The 18,841-nt window shown below is 38.4% G+C and overlaps 1 protein-coding gene across 6 annotated transcripts in view; it reads left to right on the plus strand.

Moving 5' to 3' along the window:
- The first annotated feature begins 10,322 nt into the window (after positions 1-10,322).
- lef1 (lymphoid enhancer-binding factor 1) overlaps positions 10,323-18,841 on the plus strand; it is a 49,442-nt gene continuing 40,923 nt past the window's right edge. For 3 of the 6 annotated variants that reach the window (XM_028435574.1, XM_028435333.1, XM_028435660.1), the window contains exons 1-4: positions 10,324-11,203; positions 13,076-13,142; positions 15,318-15,359; positions 15,569-15,693. In XM_028435574.1, coding sequence (XP_028291375.1) covers positions 11,000-11,203; positions 13,076-13,142; positions 15,318-15,359; positions 15,569-15,693 — 438 coding nt within the window. In that variant the 5' untranslated portion in view covers positions 10,324-10,999. Of the gene's footprint in view, positions 11,204-13,075; positions 13,143-15,317; positions 15,360-15,568; positions 15,694-18,841 lie in introns of all 6 variants that reach the window. The other 3 variants (XM_028435422.1, XM_028435512.1, XM_028435751.1) reach the window with 3 other exon arrangements.

Consider the following 18,841-nt stretch of genomic DNA (forward strand, 5'->3'; position numbering starts at 1 on the left):
CTTGAACTTGATGTCCTTCAGTGGGATGTCAGCGATAAGGCTGGCAGGGAGAAATCTTCCCATGAATCTTCTCACCAGGTTGGTCATCTCCTGGTGCAGCCTATGAACCATCACTCCTTCAGCCTAGAAACACATGATTGGATTATCAGTTATGAAAAATTATAACGGCATTATTTATTATCACAATTATGTAAGTTTATCTTTTGATAGGCTGGCTGACCTGAAACATAACATTGAACTCTGCCAGTGGTTTCAGAACCTGGGAGAGGAAAAGGAAGAAGAACTTTGTCTTCTTGCTGGTTAAATGTTCTGCCAGCATCTTCACCTTGCCAGGCTTCTCCACATCCTCATGACTGGCAAAATATGCCTGCAGTGCATCCCACTGGCAGAGCACCCGATTTATGCAAGTCAGCAAGCTGAGCCACCTGGTTGCACAGTATCGAAGTATCTTCAGAGTCTCTGAGTCTGTGAACTCCACAAACTCTTTGAAGATTTCACAACGTTTGGCACTGAAGTTGAGAATTTTTTTTTTTTTTTTTTTTTAAAAGCGAAGAAATTGTTAAATAATGAAAACATGTGCAAGTGTAACATGTGACATATCAATATGATTACCTGATGTCAAAGTGAGCATATATGCTGCTGAGGATGTCTTCAATAGGCTGGCGAAGAGCCCTAATGCCACATCCTGTGGCTAGCTGGACCAAATGACAGATGCATCCCATGTCAATTAGGGATGGGCTGCATGCCTTTGATTCTGCTGACAACAGAAATGTGCTTCCCCTTCATGACACTGGCATTATCACTATTAAATGCCACAACATTTCTCCAATCAATTGTTCTGTCACGAGGAATAAAAAATATACAACATTACTTATTAGTGGTCTGTCTCCTAGCATATTGTAATGTATTTACATGGACATTAGTGACATTTACATTTACCTTAGCACTCTGTTCAGTGACTCAAAGAGGATATGTGCTGTGCCAATGTTGCACACTGGCATGTGCAGAAACCTTGTCACCAGCTCCTGAGTTTTCGGCTCACAAACCCTGGCCAATATCACAAACTCCTTTAAAAAAAAAAGAATATTTATTTAGAAAGCAATTTTCACTGACAGCACCCACAAATTGCTTTACAAGAGAAGTGTAAATACAAAATACATACTTTATCCATGTTTCGGCTTGTGCTTTCATCACACATCAAACCAAAGGGTTGGTTTTGGCACAGTTCGATCACTCCCTTGTCTAATTCTGGGGCAATGGCACCTATCAAAGTACATAATAATGTAAAAACTGTTTTTCTACTAACTGTACGTTCTGCTTACACACACACACACACACACACACACACACACACACACACACACACACACACACACAAAAAAAAAATATATATATATATATATATATTTAACAATTTAATCTTAAAATACTAACTCTTAGAAAACAATATTATTTTATATACACTTACCTTTCACTATTTGAGTAGCTTTTGTTCTGCCATTTGCGTACTGGCGAGCGATCTCTGAATCCGGGAAAATATCCTTCACGGATTTGTTGAAAACATCCGCAAACGTAAATGGGATGTTACTTGTAGCTAACAGCATAGCCATCTTTGTCTCAGCAAAAGTAACTCCCTCAGGTCTCCATTTGGCCAGATGGCTCGAAATACTGGGCTGTGAACGGTGCTGCGTTGCAGCAGCCTTGTGCTTCTCTGACCGTTGATGACTCGTGATGTCCGTTCGGCCACCGTGTTCAATCGAGAAGTCTGACCTACACACATTGCAGGCCGCATAACCCTTCCCTTTTGAGCTGTCCTGAATAAAGTTAAATTGTTTTTTCCAGTCATTTTGGAATTTGCAGGCATATTTCTTCTTCTTACATGCCGCCATGTCTCTTCTTCCTCTTCTTATGCGGTGTAATCGTTATTATTGTCCGGCCGTAAATGACGCTCAGTGAAGGATGGTCCGCCCGGACAATGTCAGTGCGGAAATAGAGAGAAAATCGGGAGAATGGTGGCCCCGGGAGATTTTCGGGAGCTACAATGAAATTCGGGATTCTCCCGGGAAAATCGGGAGGGTTGGCAAGTATGAGGCTATCTACAGAGAAGTCTGAGGTTTCCCTCAAGACATCCAAACTAGTCAAGTTTTAACCTGCCCATCAGTCTTTGTGAGTGGCAGGAGGACGTGCCCTTATGTAAACACAATGAAGCCCCAAATGATTTACTTTGGCTCCAGCGAGGACGCATGTGGCTGCCACGGTCAAGAAAGTCAGAGAAAGAAAAGAAGACTTTGTTGATACATGATTGTCTGAAGGTGCTATTCTAACACGCAAGAACAATCTAAGCTAACTTCTACATCCCACCTGTAAGTGTAGCCGATCGCTCACTCTCCTCTCTCTTCTTTGAATCATGTTTGTATTTTTCTGTCAGTAATGAGATCCAGAACCATCAGGGTGTAAAACAGGGGTGTCCAACTCATTTTGGCTCAGGGGCCATATACAGACCAGTTATATCGGTAGTGGATTTTAGGTGGTGGAAAATCATTCAAAAATCATTGTGCCTTAGCGTGCACTTCCACATGTAAATGATATATTAAGTATGTATCCAAGCAAAAGAAAAGATAGATAACAGTCCCTATACAGTAGGATCTTCACTTCAAAAACGCCTTGATTTTGTGACCAATTTTTTGTGATTTAGGGCAATTTTGTGAAACATTTGTGTTGTTTCCACAATTTGCATATAGAAATAAAAAGCATAAGGAAAATTGCAGAAATTATGGCATCTCATTCAGTTTGTGAATTTCAGGGTGATGACATATCTACAACTGAAACATTTTGGAATTTAAACAATGATTAAAGTAATTTTCACATTTTCTCCTGTGGGACGATTTGGAAGCTCTAGAGCACATGTGTCAAACTCGATGCCCAGGGGCCATATCTGGCCCTTTGGAGGAAATTTGGCTCTTTCGTGAAAGTGAAAATGAAAGAAAAAAACATGAAACATTTTGTAAATGACCAACTAATTAAGTTGTAGATATCTCAGTCCCTCCAAACACAAGAAAATCTATTTAAAATCCACAATATTTGCAGAGCTCAATTTTCCACTTCTTATATCACATGATGGCAGTCATTTTCATTCAGAAAGTTGTCGAAAGAACTCTCAGTTTTTCCAAAATTTGGCAAATTCTATTCAAATTATTCCACAAAATCTCCCCAAATTAGGGAAGATTTTGCAGTGACTGATATGCTAACATACTTTATAATTTATATATCATTTATACATGGAAGTGCAAACCATGGCACATTAATCTTGAATTTGCTTTCTTTCCCTCCTAAAATCTGTGGCCCACTTAAATTCAAACTGGTCCGTATTGGGCCACTGAACTAAAATTAGTTTGACACCCCAGCTCCAGAGGGCCAGATTTGACCCTTGGTCCTTTAGTTTAACATGTGATGGAAAAGATGGGTAGATGAATGCAGTGACATTTGTATCTATTTAGTTTATTAAGTTAATTTCACAAAAATCTTATTTAACATTAATATTTGCCTGATATTTACCCTTCAGTCTCATCCAACACATCTCAGCTTTTAGCAGTGATTTCTTTTTCTTTTTTTGCTTTATACTGTATATTTTAATTAATTTAAGCAAAATGAACAATACATACAAATGAATACAAACCACGGGAAGGGGAGGGGGAGAGGGGGGAGCAGGACACATTTATTGCATTACAGTTGTTCTCTGTGCTTTTGTTCCATTTTAAACTCTATTATTATATAATAGCAGTGATATCTAACAGAATGTTTCATGTATTTTTAATGGATGAAAGTCTTTACGACGACATTAGATTTAATATTTTTAAATTATTATCCTATATATAAGTATATACAAAACTTGGCAACATCAGATTTTTGACAAAAATAAAAATGAAAACATAGCCTAACAAATTCCCCTCCTCTTCCATCAAGGAGATGGTTTCCTCTTAATGACAGTTTGCCTGAGACTGCCTCCTGACAGAGAGGTCGTAAATCAACAGATCATAGATCTTTTCCTCTCACCTTACCCCCAAGACACTTTCCTCCTTCAAGAGGGTGACTCATCGTCCACCAATCAAAGAGCGGCACCAATAATCACTCACATCGGACCTCCCCCCGTTTTGATTTGCACCTTTGATAAATGCTGTCTTTTTACAGCTTTAATTGCACACTCTTTTCATCGTATTTTAATGTTTGTTTCCTGTCATTTTCTTTAAGGTGGCTATGGGTGCAAGGGCTATAATTTCTACATCAAGGAGCTTGTTATGAATGACTAGCAGGTGCAAAGGACCGTAAAGTAACCATTTCTCTATAGGAAATCACCTTGAAAGTGATTCCAGACATTGATTTTGACAAATCATGGCACTGAACGGCCTTATATCACACATGCTGACACAGAAACATAAGCGCACAGCAAAATGAGCCAAAGGGAGGTAATTAGAGTAGTTTATGTTTGAAGTGTTATGCATCGCAATGAAAATAGACCAAATGAAGATGCGGGACAATAATAGATCTAAAGAGGACCTTGACTGGATGCTGTGCTAACAAAGAGCATTTTGTGAGACACTATTCATTTTGCAGGCTCATCTGATTTGAAAGAGAACCAAACGATTTATACAAAACAAAACAGTCGAATTATTTTTAAAATAATTGAAAATCCAAAAATGTGAGCACTCTAATTCAAAGATGCCGATGAGGAATTGAAGAATGCTGGTGGTGAATTACGCTGTATATCCTTTCTGTTATTTTACATGCAAAATGGAATATCTAAAGTGAGAGACAACTGAATTCAGGTCACAACACAGCAGGAAATCTTCCTTTTTATGTGAGATCCAGAGGGGTCACCGTTATGAACTCATTAGGAGAGAAATGCTAATGTAGCGCTTTTTTCCGTGCCTTTCTTCCTTCTCTCTTGCTCAACTTTTCATGGTAATTTGAACGACTGGGGCTGTGACGCACTGTGCCTGTCGGAGAACGTAATGCCGATTTATGTCATTGCTTGTTAGGTGAATTTGACTGTGGCACTGTCCTTTGTGGCCTTATAATCAAGTCACCCTGTTTGGATATAACACAATTAACAAGCACATTGCTGGTTTATTACTGCTGTGTTCTCTTATGATGTTTTTATTTGGAAAACATCTTTATAGCTAAATGAACTCACATAAATATAAGCATGGGGCTAAGTTTTAATGATCTTTTCTCTCAGTCTTGTGATCAATAAAAAAAAACCTTTCTGCAGTTGTTTTAAAACGTAGATGAGGTCAATTAATTATCCTACTTAGAACTTTGCCTAAAGCTACCCTCTCACACAAGACCAGAATATTTTTATAGTAAAAAGAGTCTCAGTTTCCAAGACACATTCTTTATTTTATAAGTATGTTCTAATTGTCCTGGTGCCACAATATCAGCCCAGTCTCATGGGGGAATGTGTAACTAAACATATATAAATGAATCTATGAGCCTCTTCACACTCTCAGAAATCTAGCTCTCATTCAGTTCTCGCGCGTGAGTTCAATGGTCAAGAAGGATAAACGTACCTTACCTAACAACGAGTCTGACAGAGAATTAGATTATTTTTACCATTAGAGCATTGATTCCTTGAAAGATTTTTTGCAGAGACATGGTATCAGTCTCCAAGTCAGAAAGGCTGAGTTAGCTGCTAAATAATCTAGCGATTATCATAACATGATCTAATCGCTTGAGCAGACATGTGCTCGTCTGCATTTTACTGGTTCAATAAACGGGAAGAGATTCAAATTCTGATGTAGCTGGTTATGATTTACAGTCCACATGAAAGGACTGAATCATAACATAAACTAACCGCTAACAGACATGGGCTCGTCTATAAACGGTCGCATTTACAGACCTTGGAGTCACTGTTAGCTTACCAATAAACAGGAAGAGATTCATCACCTTTATAATAAGTGCTGACTAGGCCACTGGGAGTGAGGCCCAAGGCCAAGGCAGGCTGACTTGATAATAATGTTTTTCTGCAGTCAGTGCCTTCTCCTCGTCCTTCTCTGTCTGCTCTGTTTCAGGTGTTGTGAAGCTGATGATGGCAGTTCCTGATCTGTGGTTCATGGCTCTACTAGTCTGTGACACTCTTATGTTCTATCTCTCTATCCTGTTCTGTTGGTCCTTCTGTCCACTAACCCCAACCAGTCGACGCAGATGGCTGCCACCTCTGAACCTGGTTCTGCTGGAGATTTCTTCCTGTTAAAAGGGAGTTGTTTCTTCCCGCTATCGCTAAATGCTTGTTCATGTGGATCTTGTTGGGTTTTTTCTTTCTTATTATAAATTTTATATTCACCTTTTTTTTTTACACCCGGAAATCTCGCTTGTCCCATCAATAACAATAATGATACATTTTATTAATAAGCACTTTTCAAAAACTCAAAGACACTTTACAGTTGTTAAAACAATTACACAAATAAAAGAAGAAACTAAAAATAATAAAGGTAAACAGAAAAAATACATAACAATCACAAGTTGAAAGCTTGGGAAAAGGAAGTGGAAGCAGAGGACGTCTGTCGCTTTGATACCGTTTCTCTCATCAGTTTTACAAAAGTGCTCAGATATGTGCATCATTCCCCAGGTAGTCGGTGTTTTTGTGCACCAGGGGTCACCTGTGTGGAAGCTAGGGGACGGCCTTGCCTGGATAGTGCTGCTGAGCTGTTCCATTGGTTTTTAAAAGTGCTCGGATCGGCCGAAAGTGGCATCAGCGGAAAGCCCTTGTCCCTCGAGTCCGAATATATGTAATATTAATAATATAAACACTAGTAAAACACTAAAGATCACTGGAATAAAATTACAAACACTGTTAGATTGAAAATATCAACAGAGTGAAGGAGCTTGTTTATGTTTATGTCCCTCTCAACCTATATGAACCCCCAGGTCACGCATGCACAGTTCCAGAGTGTGAAAAGGCTTATTGTTCTGTGCATGGCAACACAATTCCGTCATATTTTTAGGAACAAATTTTCGTTGTGCTGCTTGTAAGGAATTTCAAACAGATGTATTCAAATAAACTTATTCCCAAAACCTTAATCTTATATAGTCCCCTATACCTAACTCTGAAACCTAACCATTTCCCTCAACCCTAACCCTCAACAACCCCTTAAAAATAGCTGTACTAAATAATTTTCTATTACTCAAGTTAATACAGTGATCAAGGCCTCAGTCTTTTGCACACATTTGATTTCTGGCTTGACTTTTTACATCTTGTATATTTTAGCTCCAAGAAGCACAGGAAAAAAATGTTAAAAAAACAAAAAAAAAAAAACAAGGAAATTGTATTGGAACACATGAAACAATAGATTAATTAATCTGACAATTAGGGTTAAAAATATTACTTCAGTGGTAGTGTATTAGGAACATGATATATACAATAACAATATTCTTATTATTGATAGAAACCCCGTGCAGACAGGACTTTAAAACTACACACAAAGCTCTGCAGAGGACCCAATAACAAGCTGATAATACTAACTGGTGCATGTTGGAAATATTATGATTAAAACATGCAGGACTTTGTGACCATTTTGAACACCCATTCCCAAAGGTAAATGTATACTTTGAATAAAATGACACCTACTGGCCATGGTGGAATTGAAAAATCATGAACTTGATCAGATGTTTTGGAAGTGAGGGAAACACCTTTAACAATAACTGAATCTGATTAAATAAAACATTATATCATGAACATATACTGTGAACATTGGTTTTACTTTCGGTCATATATTAAATCTGTAAAAGAATCAGAGCTTTAATAATCTACCACTGTTGTGCAACAATGACTTGTGATTATTTAATCTTTTTTGTTTTTCATGCATTGAATCATTTCATTCTAACTAAAATATAACAGGCCTTAGTGCTGCCAAAATCATGTTATTCTGCTATATTTCAATTTCTCTCTTTTTGGGGTGATTTTAAACCATATCCAAGGTGAAAGCTGAATTTTTTTTTTTTTAAAAAGAAAAGAAAAAACACATGTAACATAAATGATTCTGCTCCTGTTAGCTTGTTTTTAGGGCAGCTACGGTGAATGTGGGTTGTGACAATTTAAAACGTGCCAGGAAAAAAAAGGGAAAAAAAAGGTAGTGGATAATTAAATTAAATACTGCAATGAAGTATAAGCCGGAGTCACAGTTTTAGCAGAGTACGAAAGGAAAACTGCCAGACGGTTTCAACCTTGCATCACAGTTTGTTTGCTTATTTATTTATTTGGCTAGAAACAAGAGTTATAATGTTAAAGGCTTTTTTTTTTTTTAAATGAAAGCTTGGGTTGTTCTTGTCTGCCTGTGTGAAATCTTTCTAATTAGCCCGCGCTCTCTTTCAGCGCGTGTGTCTGGGTGCGTGCGCGTGTGCGCTTTCCGCTGCACTCTGGAATGCAGCCAGTCTCGGCTCTTTGAATCCACACTCGGCATCCAAAACCCCCAAAGCCTTTGATCTATCCCCCCTCCCCCCTCCCCGTCTCCTTACCCGGAAGAGCACCCCCTTCTCCCTCTCTCTGCCTCTGTCTCAGCTGGGATGAACGCACACGTGGAAATGTTGGCCCGGCTCCACACTAGGGCCAAATTTAGTCATACAAAGGCGAGTGTGTTGGGGTGGGAAGGGGTGGGGGGTGAGGAGGTGGACGGGGTGGGTTGTGGGGGTTTGAGGGGGGGGGGGGTTAGATGAAAGAGCCAGCCGCCGCCAGATCAAAGAGAGCCGCAGCGCCGCCTCCTAACCCCGCCCCCACGCTTTATAAAGGCCTGCCTCCCCAGCCTGACTCGGATTCTCACGCAACCTCAGCACACACTCACCTCTGCCTTCTCTGCTGCTTTGCTCTCTTTTCATTTTCCCATCAATCACCACGTTTTATACACATTTATTTTTTTTACCCTCCTCTTTGAAACACGTTGTCTGCGCTATCTCAAAAAAGAGAAGATAAAAAACAGATAAAACACTCACAATACACAACACAAATGATTTTTTTAAACGTCTTTACAGATTTAATTCCTACTTTTGAACCCTTTGAATCCAATGGGAAGTTTTTGGTGAAAGAAAAATGAACAGAGCAGCGACAAAAAACCTCATCTAAAAATAAAGGGAACCATCTTATTAAATAAATAAACCCTGGAAAATAAAAAAACAAAACAACACCAGGCCCAACTCTTACATGTTATAAGGTGGCTAATGTTTACTTTCAATCTGGGGAATGTATCAATGTTTGCTTTCTATTACAGCACAAGGTTAAGATAAGTCAAGTGTTGCCAATGTGGGCTACCTTTATTTCAATGTTGCTGAGAAGAAGAAGAAAAAAAAAAACCCTGTTTATACGTCAATCCATATAAGATGAAGAAGAGTTTATTCTAAAACCTAAATCTTCATCATAGTTAGCAGGTCCTTATATATTGAAGCTTTACTGTCATTGCACTGAAAACAATATAACGAAATCTTGTTGGCAGCAGTCAATCATCACGCAGCAGAAATGTTGAAATACTCTAAAAATAAATATGTGGTCATAAATAGAAGTAAATAGTAGTAAATAAAGACAAGTGTTAAAAGTAGTGGTTAAAAGGCACAAGCATGTTGACATTTTATATTATTTACATTTTGGAAAGAAAAAAAATAGATAAAGAAGTGTGATGAGGTAGATTTTCATTAAAAAAGAAATAAATACATTGATTAATAATAATAATAATATTATTATTATTATTAATAATAATAATAATAATAATAATAATAATAATAATAATAATAATAATAATAATAATCTGTGACAAAAGCATCCCTGTATAACTAACATTTGATCCGGACTGAACCATTAATTTTTACCAAAGCGTGAGTAAGGGGGCGTGGCTATAAAGGAGGGAGTAAAGTGGGACAAACTCTGCTGTGAAACACACATCTGCAACTGATATTGTTTCGCAAGCTTTCATTTATATGGCTTTTAGCCCAATACAGACCTGATGTTTTTTTTTTTTTTAAACATATTGCCCAAACAGGCAAATAGTGTTGTTTCAAAAAACAAAACAAAAAAACAAACAATTATTTTAAAAACTAATACCACTGTGTATTTGAACCTGATGGATGCTTCTTTGTGCCCATTTATTGGGATCTGTGTGTGCGTGTGCGTGTGTGTGTGTGTGTGTGTGTGTGTGTGTGTGTGTGTGTGTGTGTGTGCGCGTGCGTGTGTGTGTGTGTGTGTGTGTGTGTGTGTGTGTGTGTGTGTCAATCAGAGCGTCGGTTTTCTTTCATCCTTCCTTCGTCCCAGTGACTGAGGAGAGGAAAAAAGGAGGGTCTGTGTGTGTCTGCTGTAGCACACACACACACACACACACACACACACACACCGCGTACATTACACCGTGGACCCAGTGTGTGTGAGATCAGTGGGAAAGAAGTCATCGCTCTACGGCGCGTCTTCACACCATCGTCTTTCTCTTTTTTCTTTAGCTCCAGTATTTATTTATTTTTTACGACTTGTTGTGGCTTTTTTCTCCGTGTGAGGATGTGTTTTCCAGCGGCTTGTCCTCCTAAAAGAGTTTAACATTTACCGGTCGGAGACTTTTTATTTTTTATTTTTCTCGCCTTCTCTGGAGGACACTTGGGCCACGGAGGAGATATTATTCTTTTATTTCATTATTATTACTATTAAACCATCACATTTTCAGTGTTTTAATGTGCTGACGAGAGGGTTTAATTTATGCCGGACTCTCTCTCTCACCGTTTCTTTCCTTTTTTAGTGTTTTTGTGACTTTTTCTTCCTCCAGTGACTCATTGAGTTCTCACACACCTGCAGCGTGTCAGTCCCTAACGAGGCTTCCACCATCCACACCCCGGTGTGAACAGAGGGACTCGAACTCACTCCCTACGGGGATTTCCCCCCCCCTCACTAAAGACTTTTTCCCTCCTTTATAGCATCGGTTCACAGTTTACCCAGACGAAAAGACCCAACACGTCTCTTTAATAAGAAATAAACAAAATGCCCCAGTTATCAGGCGGTGGTGGGGGAGACCCGGAGCTCTGCGCCACGGATGAAATGATCCCGTTCAAAGACGAAGGAGACCCGCATAAGGAGCAGATCTTCGCTGAGCTCAGCCACTCGGAGGAGGAAGGAGACCTTGCAGACATCAAGTCATCCCTGGTTAACGAGTCTGAGAGCAGTCCTAACAGCAACAGCCACGACGTGAGTATAGAAAATAAATTACAAAATACGTTAAAAAAAAAAAAATCATGCATAAATGCTGGATTGATATCAGTTCATTAATGAACTAAAAACTTGTGTTTTTCCCCCATAACTAAATACAACCACTTCGTCGTCAGCCCTGCACCAAAAAAATAGAAAAGGCCCCTTAATTAAACTCAACCATGCTTTGCTGTTTATTTCCCCCCAAAAAATGACTTATTATTTATGAAAATGTTCCCACTAATGTGTGCATCTTAAGAGAAACAGGACAACTTTGGTGATGCTTCAGTCGTTCTGCATTTTTATTTTATTTTACTTAAATATGACATCCTGGACCAGTCGTGAGCTCAGTGGAAACATCACAAGCGTTCATGTTCTTTTCTCCTTCTGTAGATGATTTATTGTAGGATATAATACATGATACTGTTCCTGATGAGACGGGCCCTCATGTGCAGCCCTGAGCTGGCTTTAGTTTTGGACCAGATTTACCATTTACATACAAACACCACCACAATGAAGCAAATACGTCCTTTTATTCCATTTGAAATTGAAGATTTATTTTTTTCAGAATCATACCTTTTTTTCTTTTTTTTAAGAAAATTGCTTCCAATAATATTTACAATTTATTTTTAGAATTTAAGGTAAAAAAAAATTTATTGAATATGGTTCTTGCTTCCTTTTTGTAAATTCACCTTTAAGAGGAAAACGACCTAAATTAAAGCAATTTACACACGCATGATTTTTTTTATTTTGGTAAATGTATAAAACATCTTTTATTAATAATTAATAATACACTTTTATGTGTTTTATCAAAATACTGTATTTTGTGTTTAAATGCACAACTTTTAATGTTTGTTTCCTGCATCCAGCATTATAAAACAGGGCCAAGTCTGTGGTTGAAGTTCCAATTGAATCACCACAGAAGCATCGTGATTAAAGGATGCGACGAATTTATGCAATTTATTTTTTGCATCCTTCATGCACAGACCACATCACTCCAGTTGCACCTTCCCCAACACAAACCTGGGAGCACTGTTTTTGTCATCAACTGTGAAATTAATGTTTTTTTTTTTTATTATTTTATTTTATTTATTTTTTTTAAGGAGTGAGCATAACCAGAAAGAAACTGCACACATCCACAGCCGAATGTCCTGGGGATGCACACGACTAAGGCAGAGTGTTAATTAGAAATCCAGTGAAATTCCCTCGCTCAGCTTGATGCCATCCTGAGGGGTTTGAACTCCAAAAAGAGGTCTCTTACCAATTTTGACTCAGAAAGAGAATGAAAATAGATTAGCGAAGCACAAAGATTTTTATTTTTCTTTAAAAAAAAAAAAAAAAATCTCCTCAAAATACTCCTCTTCCCAGCCCCGAATAATTACTCCACTTAGCACATCGCTTTTTAATTTCAATGAGAAGTGCTGCCTTTTATGTAAGGCCAGGTGACCTAAATGGAATGACGGAATTGAGTGGACTCAAGTTTCTAAAAAAAAAAAAAAAAAAAAAACTTATATATAAGCTGTTCAAGCACATAAAGCTTAATTAAGTGGTTGTTGTGAAGCTTTGATGCAGGCTGCTCCATCACTCCTTTGTGTGTGTGTGTGTGTGTGTGTGTGTGTGTGTGTGTGTGTGTGTGTGTGTGTGTGTGTGTGTGTGTGTGTGTGTGTGTGTGTGTGTGTGTGTGTGTGTGTGTGTGTGTGTGTGTGTGTGTGTGTGTGTGTGTGTGTGTGTGTGTGTGTGTGTGTGTTAACACATGTCCCATGCATGTGTGACTGTATCGTGGTGTTTCCATGTGTTGCTGCGTCTGAAGGCCTTTCTGTTACTGGATTCTCCGTCACCCTCTCTCTGTCTCTCACTCTTTCCTTTCTACAGGCAAACAGGCAGTCCCAAATACCACCAGATTCATATCATGAAAAGCACAGAGACCATCCAGATGATGGTAAGTGACACAGCCTTGAGCGAGAGCTCGTTAAATCAGCATGCTTTACAGGCCCGTCACCATACAATTGGGCTGTAATAAAAGCACAGATGCTTTCCCTTTTCATATTTTTTGCCTCGGCCTGTGAAGACGCGCTACATTTTTTTTCTATTTCTATTTCTCTTTCATCTCCCATTGCTGATTTATTTATTTATTTCTATCCTGTTTCAGCTGATCAGGACATCTTTCACAGTCGTTGCTCCATGACACTTTATATAAGGATTTAGAGCAAAAAATAGTCAAAGCTGGACAGAGGCAAAGTGAATGAATTAATACGTTTTGGTATGATCATCACAGCACTAGTCCTAATTATAAAATATCATCTTCTTATATGTTAAGGTTTTGTGAATTCAGTCAAGGTTTTTTGGGAATTTTTTTTTTTTTTTAATCTCCTGACATGTTTCAACCATCAACTGCCAGTCTTCCTCAGAGGTGATATACCTTGATGTGTCCCTACAAGTTATCTCATAGGGAAAGCCTCTCCTGAGAGAACTCGTAGGGCAGACATAAGCAACTGGTCGATCTAATTATATGGGGACCCCAGAACAAAATTGTAATTAATGAAGGTGCCAGTTATATGAAGCATAACTAACACACACAACTCCAGAAACAGAGAAAATGCACAAAATGTCAACGAAAGTACACAAAATAATAACAAAAACACACTAAACAACTGCTTAAACACAAAATGACGACAACATATTCAAAAGGATGACAAAGACACATAAAAAGACAGTGGAGTTGCACGAAATGACACAAAAAAATATAACAGAAGTACACATGACTTGAAAAACAGACAAGAAGGCAACAGAAATTTGCCATATTGACAAAAAAATAGTCAAATAAATAAAAAACACAATTTATAAAAGCTCAAACACCAAGAAAATCCACACAAAAAGAATACAATGACAAACCCCTTTGTTCTTTCCTGTATTATTGCTCATTTCTCTAAATGCTAATATAAATGTTGATAATGTGGCCCTTGGATCAGGCTGTCACATTTTTGTGGGCCTCGCTCTGATAGAAGTTGCCCATTTCTGTCGTAGGGACACATCAAGGCATATTACCTCTGAGGAAGACTGGCAGTGGACAGTCGAAACATGTCAAAAGATTTAAAAAAAAAAAAAAAAAAAATCCTGGAAAACCATGTCTGAATGAACAAAACCTTAACATATATTTAAAAAATAAAAGACAAAATAACCTTACTGGAATTATGTCAAGTTCATGTTTTTACCTGGCCCCTTTCCTTTGTCGTCATTTAACGACACCCCCTCCCTTTAATAAATCAGTGTTCTCAGACGTATCAGCTCTTTTGCACCGTGCATCCAACATGTTGCTGTTGCCCGGGGTTGTTGCTCCTTCCCTTTGTCGTGTGACCTCGCTGCTGCAGGTCATCATTAGGGCTTTTGAAGAGGAGTGTGTGCTCCTCTTTGTTCCCCCCTCTCTCCTCAATAGAATCCCCTCAAACCAAACTCTAGCCTCCTCCACAACAAGATCCATGTTTCCATCCGGCTGTTTCCAAGAAACCCTCTTAATCCCCCCCCTTCACTCCTTATTACGCTGAGCACAGTAAAGTGGCGAGTGGCTCTGTATTGAGGCCTCTTGTCTGAAGCCTTGCCCCCTCTCAGGTCAAAAGCATAGAGGAACAGTTGGGGCGTCTCCTGTTTTGACACACTCTGTATGTTCTTCTAATTGGTGCTAATTGGCTCGGAGGGGCTCCATTGTTGCCCGTGTATAATACAACCCTCCTCTGTTAGGAGGAGAGAGAGGCCACAAACAAAAGGCTGGGGTGTAATGGTGCAGGGGTTAAAGCAATAGAAAGTGATATCATTACTGCATTGAAAAGTGCCAGGTGAACTTTGTGCTCAGTTAGAATTGTTTGAACTTGTCTTTCTGCTCTCAGAGAGTTTTGCTGTTGCCTGGTAAAAATAAGCTTTCTATTATTGTTCATCTGAATGCATTTTGTTCAGAGATGGGCAATATTATCAGCCGATATTTGTCATAAAATCAGTTGAAATTGATATCAGTTTTTTCCACTGATATCAAAAACCAATATGTACTGTTTGAGAAAATTTAAATATCTATATGGCATTTTTTCCATTACTGAAGTTAAATTGGTTTTCTTATTTTGCACAGATGTTTTAGGTGGAATATATCCGATGAGGCATCACATTAAAAGTAGGTTTAACACATTAATTCCATGGAAATGTATATTGTGTGACCTAACATTAGGTTGTGGTCTCTATATATTTGGTATCCATCAATATGGGAAATTAAGTTTTGGACAATATTGGCCAAATGCTTATATCCAACATCTGTATTTTTGTTCTCTGTGTGTCTCGCTAACGCTCTATTTCTATAATTCCACTGTTTTTTATTTTTAATAGGAAAGCATCAAGATTTGTACTGCAAAAGCCATCCATACTCCGGTTACCCCGGTTACATCATGATGAGCAACATGAACGACTCTTACATGAACAATGGCTCCCTGTCGCCTCCCATGCCCAGAACGGTCAGTACCAACTCTTCTCAGCACAAGTTCACCTCAAGTGTTTGACATGAAAAGCAACGCATTGATTAATTTTAATGTTAAACAAATAAAAAATCATATTGATAAAAATAAATCGGAATATGCACTTTTCTTCATCTGCCGGAGTCATCAATATTAAATATAAGTTGACTTGATTTTCTTTTTATAAAACAAGTAAAATGACCTTTAGTGAAATAGGGAGCGTCTATTTTCATGGTTAAAAATCAACAGTAGTATTTTGCATGGGAATAAAGCCAAATGAGTGAAATTACCCTAATAATTAGCGATTTGGAGTCAGTTATGCTCTTTACCTCTCTAAAATGAGGTACATACAAACATTAAAAACATTGGTATATAAACACTGATACAGTGAGGAAGTTGGATTCTAGGCTTATTTTAGGATTTGTTCTACTCTCTACTATTTCCTGGAATACTAGATGTCACTGATTGCTGCTTTGATGAATGGGTTAAATTTAGCCTGTGAAAGGTATTTATTGCAGTGTTTTACAAAACTAGTAACAAGTTATTCTGTAGAACAATCAACGCCAAATAAACGATGACGACATTTATATTTTCGGTCAGTATGAATTTATACAAACAAATCCTAGCAAGGGAATCTGCTAAATTTACTGGTTTTTTAAAATCACTGTTTTTGTTATGCCTTTATATAAGAAGAAGAATCTTTCTTTTTTTTTTTTGCTTTTCTTGAACAGAATGCACACGTTATTTATTTTCATCATCTCGAGTCATAAAAAAGATTTTTCTCTTCTATATTTAGTTCCGGATTACTGACTTGAACATTTTAAAAGGTTAAAAATCTGAATTGAAAACATTTGTCACACTTATGTAAATTAACCCCAATATGAGATGTTATTGTAATTTTTTACCTGGTGTTGTAATTTGGTCTTTTGTTGTAGCTTGGCATTTGTTCCTTGAGATTTACCGTACACGTGTCCTGTAAAGTACAAACTTAAAATCCACAAAAGTTATGAGGTGGATAATTTTTTTTCTCATTAAATCTAAAGTGATGCATGACCTGAGTAAACCCCCTTATTTGCCCAGTATAACTGATGAGGCCCTAAAGCCGCATCAGAACTTGCTGGTACGATGCAGGACTGGTGTGTGTTGTTAATATCACCCTTTGTCATGGTATTAATTTCAGGCCAGCTGCAGGTCTCCACTGGCTGCTTGATGTGTCTGCCCAATTTACAAATTTTCCCTCTTAAAAAAGACATAAAATGCAGGGCACACCAGCAGCTGTCCACTTCAATTCTGATTCATCCACACCTCTGTATCACATTTGGTAAAGACGGCCTGGCTGTAGTCTGTTCACTATATGTTTTGGCACTTCCACACAGGAAGTGCTCACACATGGCGAGGAAGAATGCAAAGCCTCCAGTTGTTGTGCCTTTGCAGCAGCATAAGAGTCAGTTTTATCAAGGCAATGTTGTGAAATATGAGCTCAGTGTTGTTGTAAGAGGCTTTTTAGGAGGCAGATGTGATTGTCGGGGGCAGATGCCACATGCTGCGTGTAAAGGCTCAACATTCACACGCAACTCTATCATGGAATGACGTTAAAATTGCATCGCCTCGCTAAAGTTACAGTGGGTGAAAGTGTATGAGAGTGGGGAGAAAACGTGATCCTGATTATTTTTCTGCTTCACCCTGTTCAGTTTACGAGTAGATTAGAGGGGAGGACAAAGAATGGAGGGTTTGATGCTGTCCAAAATCTCTTTTTACGGCTCGTTTTCTGGTCAATTTTATCAATTACACTATCACATTCTGTCATACTGAAGTCACAGAGGCCTGTATGGAGACCAGCTGAGTGTGTGAGAGGAAATTACCCCTCAGAGCAGATGAATTAGTGTCGTACTCGCTGCCAAAATTTCTGAGGCCCCGCTTTCATTTCATTTACCATAACTCCAAACCCCCTTCTCAGCCTGTCTTAAATAAAACGGTAGTTATTATATAGGTTTCTCTCACTTATCCAATAAAACGAGCCAAGGCTTGGTGGAAGGATCATGGAACATGACTCCTCTGGCTTTCACACTGATGTCAACATTGCTGCCTCTGCTGCTCGCCACCACAGCCACAGTATCTGCAGGCCTGGGATCGGTTTTCACAGAGATCAAAGGCACATTCTCTCTTTCATTCTCTTCCATCTCCGGTACCACCACCGCTCCCCCAATCCCAGTAGTTTAGATTGATTTCCATTGACCATGACATTCCTGCACATGCTGTCCAGTCACGACAGGGCTGTTTAGGAGTTGCTGATTGTCAGCAGATTTTAGGGCTTTGGGTTTGATAAGCCACGTTTACCACAGGAGCTCCAACTTTGGTGTTTAGATTCTAAATCTGAAATGACATGGACCACCTTAAAGAGTTGCGGGTGTGTAATGAATACACATATGTAATCAGTAAATGGTTTTATGAGGTAGCCTGTTTTTAACATAAACAATTGGGTGAAGAAATTTCTAATAGTAACTGTTTATGAAATATATTTTAAAAAAAACCCTGTGAGAAAACTGTATTAACATGTTTCATAGTTTTGTCCTTCTGTGGATTTTTATTTTGAAATTTACTGTATTCACAATTAGTTTTCCATCAGATACAGCATGTGGCTATTGTTGACTGTAGACTGGGTACTGCAATTGTAGATTTTTGTAAAATTAGGCATCAGTCTAAATTCACAAATATGATAATTTGTTAACGACTTTTGTTTTTTCATTGTACTAAAATATTTAATTTTAACTAAAAACTTTTTTTTTCCATGTGAGACATTTTTAAGTTGCCATTACATGATTTATAGATCTGTCTTTGTTAGATATCACTAGGTTAGTCCACAGATTAGAGCTGTAGTCTGTCGAGCTCGGATCGGATCTAATTTTTTAGGGCAGAGTTCGGTCCGAACTCGTTACAGCCCGACAATATTCAAATCCGTGTGTGCACATGTAGAATGAGTTTCTAACTCAGCTTTATTTACTAGCCACTTCTTCTGCACGCCACTATAAAAATGACAAGCAGCTTCAAATGCCGCTACATGCTACGTACTGCTTTACCTTTGCCGAAAAGCATGCGGTAACACTGCTGTAGTACACACAACTCCAAGACCTGCTCTCTATTATGTGCA

Source organism: Gouania willdenowi, chromosome 1 (genome assembly GCF_900634775.1).
Source record: "Gouania willdenowi chromosome 1, fGouWil2.1, whole genome shotgun sequence".
Lineage (NCBI taxonomy): Eukaryota > Metazoa > Chordata > Actinopteri > Blenniiformes > Gobiesocidae > Gouania > Gouania willdenowi.